This window comes from Coregonus lavaretus (assembly GCF_964263955.1).
Source record: "Coregonus lavaretus genome assembly, contig: HAP1_SCAFFOLD_6799, whole genome shotgun sequence".
NCBI lineage: Eukaryota > Metazoa > Chordata > Actinopteri > Salmoniformes > Salmonidae > Coregonus > Coregonus lavaretus.
The window spans coordinates 1-10,000 of record NW_028162879.1 but is presented as its reverse complement, the minus strand read 5'-3'; the positions used below and the strand labels follow the sequence as shown (position 1 = coordinate 10,000).

The 10,000-nt window shown below is 48.6% G+C and overlaps 1 protein-coding gene across 1 annotated transcript in view; it reads left to right on the top strand.

Annotated features, from left to right (window-relative positions):
- Positions 1–2,114, top strand: part of LOC311118742 (huntingtin-like) — a gene marked incomplete at its 3' end in the record, with an annotated part of 22,403 nt that extends 20,289 nt beyond the window's left edge. Inside the window, exons 15-16 of the mRNA XM_084193530.1 lie at positions 1,480–1,616; positions 1,998–2,114. Coding sequence (XP_084049656.1) covers positions 1,480–1,616; positions 1,998–2,114 — 254 coding nt within the window. The remainder of the gene's footprint in view (positions 1–1,479; positions 1,617–1,997) is intronic.
- Positions 2,115–10,000: the final 7,886 nt, after the last annotated feature.

Below are 10,000 nucleotides of genomic sequence, written 5' to 3'. Positions count from 1 at the left end.
GAGCACACACACACGTGTCAAACACACACATGGTAGGAACACACACACACACGTGTCAAACACACACATGGTAGGAGCACACACACACATGGTAGGAGCACACACACACGTGTCAAACACACACATGGTAGGAACACACACACACACGTGTCAAACACACACATGGTAGGAGCACACACACACATGTCAAACACACACATGGTAGGAACACACACACACACACGTGTCAAACACACACATGGTAGGAGCACACACACACATGTCAAACACACACATGGTAGGAGCACACACACACGTGTCAAACACACACATGGTAGGAGCACACACACACACACACACATGTCAAACACACACATGGTAGGAACACACACACACGTGTCAAACACACACATGGTAGGAGCACACACACACGTGTCAAACACACACATGTAGGAACACACACACACGTGTCAAACACACACATGGTAGGAACACACACACACACACACACACGTGTCAAACGCACACACATGCGCACGCACACACAAAGCCTATACGCTGTCCACATTCATGAATAATATCGGATCCAGGACTCACTGGTGGTTGATGATGATGTATGTCTTTATTTCTCCCCCATCTTCTTTTCTAAATGTCTTTATTTCTCCTCCATCTTCTTGTCTAAATGTCATTATTTCTCCCCCATCTTCTTTTCTAAATGTCTTTATTTCTCCTCCATCTTCTTGTCTAAATGTCTTTATTTCTCCCCCATCTTCTTGTCTAAATGTCTTTATTTCTCCCCCATCTGCTGGTCTAAATGTCTTTATTTCTCCCCCATCTTCTTTTCTAAATGTCTTTATTTCTCCTCCATCTTCTTGTCTAAATGTCATTATTTCTCCCCCATCTTCTTTTCTAAATGTCTTTATTTCTCCTCCATCTTCTTGTCTAAATGTCTTTATTTCTCCCCCATCTTCTTGTCTAAATATCTTTATTTCTCCCCCATCTGCTGGTCTAAATGTCTCTATTTCTCCCCCATCTTCTTGTCTAAATGTCTTTATTTCTCCCCCATCTTCTTGTCTAAATGTCTTTATTTCTCCTCCATCTTCTTGTCTAAATGTCTTTATTTCTCCCCCATCTTCTGGTCTAAATGTCTTCATTTCTCCCCCATCTTCTTGTCTAAATGTCTTTATTTCTCCCCCATCTTCTGGTCTAAATGTCTTTATTTCTCCCCCATCTTCTGGTCTAAATGTCTTTATTTCTCTCCCATCTTCTGGTCTAAATGTCTTTATTTCTCCCCCATCTTCTGGTCTAAATGTCTTTATTTCTCCCCCATCTTCTGGTCTAAATGTCTTTATTTCTCCCCCATCTTCTGGTCTAAATGTCTTTATTTCTCCCCCATCTTCTTGTCTAAATGTCTTTATTTCTCCTCCATCTTCTTTTCTAAATGTCTTTATTTCTCCTCCATCTTCTTGTCTAAATGGGTCTTTATTTCTCCCCATACAGCCATCCCAGCCCTGCAGCCTATAGTCCATGACCTGTTTGTTCTGAGAGGCTCCAACAAGGCTGATGCTGGGAAGGAACTGGACACCCAGAAAGAGGTGGTGGTCTCCATGCTGCTGAGACTCATACAATACCACCAGGTATACACACTTTGGAAACATGGAACCTTGGTGCTTTGGAACCTTGGTGCTTTGGAACCTTGGTGCTTTGGAACCTTGGCGCTTTGGAACCTTGGTGCTTTGGAACCTTGGTGCTTTGGAACCTTGGTGGTTTGGAACCTTGGCGCTTTGGAACCTTGGCGCTTTGGAACCTTGGTACTTTGGAACCTTGGTGGTTTGGAACCTTGGCGCTTTGGAACCTTGGCGCTTTGGAACCTTGGTGCTTTGGAACCTTGGTGCTTTGGAACCTTGGTGCTTTGGAACCTTGGCGCTTTGGAACCTTTGAATGTTTGAACCATGCAACCATTAGAAGCCTAACGTTTTGACCTGTGTGACATTTGACCCCTGTGTGTCTGTGTTTAGGTGCTGGAGATGTTCATCCTGGTCCTCCAGCAGTGTCACAAAGAGAACGAGGACAAGTGGAAGAGACTGTCCAGACAGATAGCTGACATCATACTGCCCATGATAGGAAAACAACAGGTACGTACCCAGTGAGAGAGAGCTTGTAAACTTATTTAAAATTATTCCTGTACTGCCCGTTCCTGTGGACTGTTGAACCCGTCCCAAACTTGACTTTAGAATTTAACTCCCGTTCCTGAGGCAGTAACACAGGACCTGAGGTGATGTCAACCTCTAGTGTGTAACTGAGGCAGTAACACAGGACCTGAGGTGACGTCAACCTCTAGTGTCTAACTGAGGCAGTAACACAGGACCTGAGGTGACGTCAACCTCTAGTGTGTAACTGAGGCAGTAACACAGGACCTGAGGTGACGTCAACCTCTAGTGTGTAACTGCAGTAACACAGGACCTGAGGTGACGTCAACCTCTAGTGTCTAACTGAGGCAGTAACACAGGACCTGAGGTGACGTCAACCTCTAGTGTGTAACTGAGGCAGTAACACAGGACCTGAGGTGACGTCAACCTCTAGTGTCTAACTGAGGCAGTAACACAGGACCTGAGGTGACGTCAACCTCTAGTGTGTAACTGAGGCAGTAACACAGGACCTGAGGTGACGTCAACCTCTAGTGTCTAACTGCAGTAACACAGGACCTGAGGTGACGTCAACCTCTAGTGTCTAACTGAGGCAGTAACACAGGACCTGAGGTGACGTCAACCTCTAGTGTCTAACTGAGGCAGTAACACAGGACCTGAGGTGCTGTCAACCTCTAGTGTCTAACTGCAGTAACACAGGACCTGAGGTGACGTCAACCTCTAGTGTCTAACTGAGGCAGTAACACAGGACCTGAGGTGACGTCAACCTCTAGTGTCTAACTGAGGCAGTAACACAGGACCTGAGGTGACGTCAACCTCTAGTGTCTAACTGCAGTAACACAGGACCTGAGGTGACGTCAACCTCTAGTGTCTAACTGAGGCAGTAACACAGGACCTGAGGTGACGTCAACCTCTAGTGTCTAACTGAGGCAGTAACACAGGACCTGAGGTGACGTCAACCTCTAGTGTCTAACTGCAGTAACACAGGACCTGAGGTGACGTCAACCTCTAGTGTGTAACTGAGGCAGTAACACAGGACCTGAGGTGACGTCAACCTCTAGTGTCTAACTGCAGTAACACAGGACCTGAGGTGATGTCAACCTCTAGTGTCTAACTGAGGCAGTAACACAGGACCTGAGGTGACGTCAACCTCTAGTGTCTAACTGCAGTAACACAGGACCTGAGGTGATGTCAACCTCTAGTGTCTAACTGCAGTAACACAGGACCTGAGGTGACGTCAACCTCTAGTGTCTAACTGAGGCAGTAACACAGGACCTGAGGTGACGTCAACCTCTAGTGTCTAACTGAGGCAGTAACACAGGACCTGAGGTGATGTCAACCTCTAGTGTCTAACTGCAGTAACACAGGACCTGAGGTGACGTCAACCTCTAGTGTCTAACTGAGGCAGTAACACAGGACCTGAGGTGACGTCAACCTCTAGTGTCTAACTGAGGCAGTAACACAGGACCTGAGGTGATGTCAACCTCTAGTGTCTAACTGCAGTAACACAGGACCTGAGGTGACGTCAACCTCTAGTGTCTAACTGCAGTAACACAGGACCTGAGGTGACGTCAACCTCTAGTGTGTAACTGAGGCAGTAACACAGGACCTGAGGTGCTGTCAACCTCTAGTGTCTAACTGAGGCAGTAACACAGGACCTGAGGTGACGTCAACCTCTAGTGTCTAACTGAGGCAGTAACACAGGACCTGAGGTGCTGTCAACCTCTAGTGTCTAACTGAGGCAGTAACACAGGACCTGAGGTGACGTCAACCTCTAGTGTCTAACTGAGGCAGTAACACAGGACCTGAGGTGATGTCAACCTCTAGTGTCTAACTGAGGCAGTAACACAGGACCTGAGGTGATGTCAACCTCTAGTGTCTAACTGAGGCAGTAACACAGGACCTGAGGTGACGTCAACCTCTAGTGTCTAACTGAGGCAGTAACACAGGACCTGAGGTGCTGTCAACCTCTAGTGTCTAACTGCAGTAACACAGGACCTGAGGTGACGTCAACCTCTAGTGTCTAACTGAGGCAGTAACACAGGACCTGAGGTGCTGTCAACCTCTAGTGTCTAACTGAGGCAGTAACACAGGACCTGAGGTGATGTCAACCTCTAGTGTCTAACTGCAGTAACACAGGACCTGAGGTGACGTCAACCTCTAGTGTCTAACTGAGGCAGTAACACAGGACCTGAGGTGACGTCAACCTCTAGTGTCTAACTGCAGTAACACAGGACCTGAGGTGACGTCAACCTCTAGTGTCTAACTGAGGCAGTAACACAGGACCTGAGGTGACGTCAACCTCTAGTGTCTAACTGCAGTAACACAGGACCTGAGGTGATGTCAACCTCTAGTGTCTAACTGCAGTAACACAGGACCTGAGGTGACGTCAACCTCTAGTGTCTAACTGAGGCAGTAACACAGGACCTGAGGTGACGTCAACCTCTAGTGTCTAACTGCAGTAACACAGGACCTGAGGTGATGTCAACCTCTAGTGTCTAACTGCAGTAACACAGGACCTGAGGTGACGTCAACCTCTAGTGTCTGAGGCAGTAACACAGGACCTGAGGTGATGTCAACCCGTAGTGTGTAACTGCAGTAACACAGGACCTGAGGTGCTGTCAACCTCTAGTGTCTAACTGAGGCAGTAACACAGGACCTGAGGTGCTGTCAACCTCTAGTGTGTAACTGAGGCAGTAACACAGGACCTGAGGTGATGTCAACCTCTAGTGTCTAACTGAGGCAGTAACACAGGACCTGAGGTGACGTCAACCTCTAGTGTCTAACTGAGGCAGTAACACAGGACCTGAGGTGCTGTCAACCTCTAGTGTCTAACTGAGGCAGTAACACAGGACCTGAGGTGATGTCAACCTCTAGTGTCTAACTGCAGTAACACAGGACCTGAGGTGACGTCAACCTCTAGTGTCTAACTGAGGCAGTAACACAGGACCTGAGGTGACGTCAACCTCTAGTGTCTAACTGAGGCAGTAACACAGGACCTGAGGTGACGTCAACCTCTAGTGTCTAACTGAGGCAGTAACACAGGACCTGAGGTGACGTCAACCTCTAGTGTCTAACTGCAGTAACACAGGACCTGAGGTGACGTCAACCTCTAGTGTGTAACTGAGGCAGTAACACAGGACCTGAGGTGACGTCAACCTCTAGTGTCTAACTGCAGTAACACAGGACCTGAGGTGATGTCAACCTCTAGTGTCTAACTGCAGTAACACAGGACCTGAGGTGATGTCAACCTCTAGTGTCTAACTGCAGTAACACAGGACCTGAGGTGACGTCAACCTCTAGTGTCTAACTGCAGTAACACAGGACCTGAGGTGACGTCAACCTCTAGTGTCTAACTGAGGCAGTAACACAGGACCTGAGGTGCTGTCAACCTCTAGTGTCTAACTGAGGCAGTAACACAGGACCTGAGGTGACGTCAACCTCTAGTGTCTAACTGAGGCAGTAACACAGGACCTGAGGTGACGTCAACCTCTAGTGTCTAACTGAGGCAGTAACACAGGACCTGAGGTAACGTCAACCTCTAGTGTCTAACTGAGGCAGTAACACAGGACCTGAGGTGCTGTCAACCTCTAGTGTCTAACTGAGGCAGTAACACAGGACCTGAGGTGACGTCAACCTCTAGTGTCTAACTGAGGCAGTAACACAGGACCTGAGGTGATGTCAACCTCTAGTGTCTAACTGAGGCAGTAACACAGGACCTGAGGTGACGTCAACCTCTAGTGTCTAACTGAGGCAGTAACACAGGACCTGAGGTGCTGTCAACCTCTAGTGTCTAACTGAGGCAGTAACACAGGACCTGAGGTGACGTCAACCTCTAGTGTCTAACTGCAGTAACACAGGACCTGAGGTGACGTCAACCTCTAGTGTCTAACTGAGGCAGTAACACAGGACCTGAGGTGATGTCAACCTCTAGTGTCTAACTGCAGTAACACAGGACCTGAGGTGACGTCAACCTCTAGTGTCTAACTGAGGCAGTAACACAGGACCTGAGGTGACGTCAACCTCTAGTGTCTAACTGCAGTAACACAGGACCTGAGGTGATGTCAACCTCTAGTGTCTAACTGCAGTAACACAGGACCTGAGGTGACGTCAACCTCTAGTGTCTAACTGAGGCAGTAACACAGGACCTGAGGTGACGTCAACCTCTAGTGTCTAACTGCAGTAACACAGGACCTGAGGTGATGTCAACCTCTAGTGTCTAACTGCAGTAACACAGGACCTGAGGTGACGTCAACCTCTAGTGTCTAACTGCAGTAACACAGGACCTGAGGTGATGTCAACCTCTAGTGTCTAACTGAGGCAGTAACACAGGACCTGAGGTGATGTCAACCTCTAGTGTCTAACTGCAGTAACACAGGACCTGAGGTGACGTCAACCTCTAGTGTGTAACTGAGGCAGTAACACAGGACCTGAGGTGATGTCAACCTCTAGTGTCTAACTGAGGCAGTAACACAGGACCTGAGGTGACGTCAACCTCTAGTGTCTAACTGAGGCAGTAACACAGGACCTGAGGTGCTGTCAACCTCTAGTGTCTAACTGAGGCAGTAACACAGGACCTGAGGTGATGTCAACCTCTAGTGTCTAACTGCAGTAACACAGGACCTGAGGTGATGTCAACCTCTAGTGTCTAACTGCAGTAACACAGGACCTGAGGTGATGTCAACCTCTAGTGTGTAACTGCAGTAACACAGGACCTGAGGTGATGTCAACCTCTAGTGTCTAACTGAGGCAGTAACACAGGACCTGAGGTGACGTCAACCTCTAGTGTCTAACTGAGGCAGTAACACAGGACCTGAGGTGACGTCAACCTCTAGTGTCTAACTGAGGCAGTAACACAGGACCTGAGGTGATGTCAACCTCTAGTGTCTAACTGAGGCAGTAACACAGGACCTGAGGTGACGTCAACCTCTAGTGTCTAACTGCAGTAACACAGGACCTGAGGTGATGTCAACCTCTAGTGTCTAACTGCAGTAACACAGGACCTGAGGTGACGTCAACCTCTAGTGTCTAACTGCAGTAACACAGGACCTGAGGTGACGTCAACCTCTAGTGTCTAACTGCAGTAACACAGGACCTGAGGTGACGTCAACCTCTAGTGTCTAACTGAGGCAGTAACACAGGACCTGAGGTGACGTCAACCTCTAGTGTCTAACTGAGGCAGTAACACAGGACCTGAGGTGACGTCAACCTCTAGTGTCTAACTGCAGTAACACAGGACCTGAGGTGATGTCAACCTCTAGTGTCTAACTGCAGTAACACAGGACCTGAGGTGACGTCAACCTCTAGTGTCTAACTGCAGTAACACAGGACCTGAGGTGACGTCAACCTCTAGTGTCTAACTGAGGCAGTAACACAGGACCTGAGGTGATGTCAACCTCTAGTGTCTAACTGAGGCAGTAACACAGGACCTGAGGTGACGTCAACCTCTAGTGTGTAACTGAGGCAGTAACACAGGACCTGAGGTGATGTCAACCTCTAGTGTCTAACTGAGGCAGTAACACAGGACCTGAGGTGACGTCAACCTCTAGTGTCTAACTGAGGCAGTAACACAGGACCTGAGGTGACGTCAACCTCTAGTGTCTAACTGAGGTAGTAACACAGGACCTGAGGTGACGTCAACCTCTAGTGTCTGAGGCAGTAACACAGGACCTGAGGTGATGTCAACCTCTAGTGTCTAACTGAGGCAGTAACACAGGACCTGAGGTGACGTCAACCTCTAGTGTCTAACTGAGGCAGTAACACAGGACCTGAGGTGATGTCAACCTCTAGTGTCTAACTGAGGCAGTAACACAGGACCTGAGGTGATGTCAACCTCTAGTGTCTAACTGAGGCAGTAACACAGGACCTGAGGTGATGTCAACCTCTAGTGTCTAACTGAGGCAGTAACACAGGACCTGAGGTGACGTCAACCTCTAGTGTCTAACTGCAGTAACACAGGACCTGAGGTGATGTCAACCTCTAGTGTCTAACTGAGGCAGTAACACAGGACCTGAGGTGACGTCAACCTCTAGTGTCTAACTGCAGTAACACAGGACCTGAGGTGATGTCAACCTCTAGTGTCTAACTGAGGCAGTAACACAGGACCTGAGGTGATGTCAACCTCTAGTGTCTAACTGCAGTAACACAGGACCTGAGGTGACGTCAACCTCTAGTGTCTAACTGCAGTAACACAGGACCTGAGGTGACGTCAACCTCTAGTGTCTAACTGAGGCAGTAACACAGGACCTGAGGTGACGTCAACCTCTAGTGTCTAACTGCAGTAACACAGGACCTGAGGTGACGTCAACCTCTAGTGTCTAACTGAGGCAGTAACACAGGACCTGAGGTGATGTCAACCTCTAGTGTCTAACTGCAGTAACACAAGACCTGAGGTGACGTCAACCTCTAGTGTCTAACTGAGGCAGTAACACAGGACCTGAGGTGACGTCAACCTCTAGTGTCTAACTGAGGCAGTAACACAGGACCTGAGGTGACGTCAACCTCTAGTGTCTAACTGAGGCAGTAACACAGGACCTGAGGTGATGTCAACCTCTAGTGTCTAACTGAGGCAGTAACACAGGACCTGAGGTGATGTCAACCTCTAGTGTCTAACTGAGGCAGTAACACAGGACCTGAGGTGCTGTCAACCTCTAGTGTCTAACTGCAGTAACACAGGACCTGAGGTGACGTCAACCTCTAGTGTCTAACTGAGGCAGTAACACAGGACCTGAGGTGACGTCAACCTCTAGTGTCTAACTGAGGCAGTAACACAGGACCTGAGGTGCTGTCAACCTCTAGTGTCTAACTGCAGTAACACAGGACCTGAGGTGACGTCAACCTCTAGTGTCTAACTGAGGCAGTAACACAGGACCTGAGGTGATGTCAACCTCTAGTGTCTAACTGAGGCAGTAACACAGGACCTGAGGTGACGTCAACCTCTAGTGTCTAACTGCAGTAACACAGGACCTGAGGTGACGTCAACCTCTAGTGTCTAACTGAGGCAGTAACACAGGACCTGAGGTGACGTCAACCTCTAGTGTCTAACTGAGGCAGTAACACAGGACCTGAGGTGATGTCAACCTCTAGTGTCTAACTGCAGTAACACAGGACCTGAGGTGACGTCAACCTCTAGTGTGTAACTGAGGCAGTAACACAGGACCTGAGGTGACGTCAACCTCTAGTGTCTAACTGCAGTAACACAGGACCTGAGGTGACGTCAACCTCTAGTGTCTAACTGAGGCAGTAACACAGGACCTGAGGTGACGTCAACCTCTAGTGTCTAACTGAGGCAGTAACACAGGACCTGAGGTGACGTCAACCTCTAGTGTCTAACTGCAGTAACACAGGACCTGAGGTGCTGTCAACCTCTAGTGTCTAACTGAGGCAGTAACACAGGACCTGAGGTGATGTCAACCTCTAGTGTGTAACTGAGGCAGTAACACAGGACCTGAGGTGACGTCAACCTCTAGTGTCTAACTGAGGCAGTAACACAGGACCTGAGGTGATGTCAACCTCTAGTGTCTAACTGAGGCAGTAACACAGGACCTGAGGTGACGTCAACCTCTAGTGTCTAACTGAGGCAGTAACACAGGACCTGAGGTGACGTCAACCTCTAGTGTCTAACTGCAGTAACACAGGACCTGAGGTGATGTCAACCTCTAGTGTCTAACTGAGGCAGTAACACAGGACCTGAGGTGATGTCAACCTCTAGTGTCTAACTGCAGTAACACAGGACCTGAGGTGCTGTCAACCTCTAGTGTGTAACTGAGGCAGTAACACAGGACCTGAGGTGCTGTCAACCTCTAGTGTCTAACTGCAGTAACACAGGACCTGAGGTGATGTCAACCTCTAGTGTCTAACTGAGGCAGTAACAC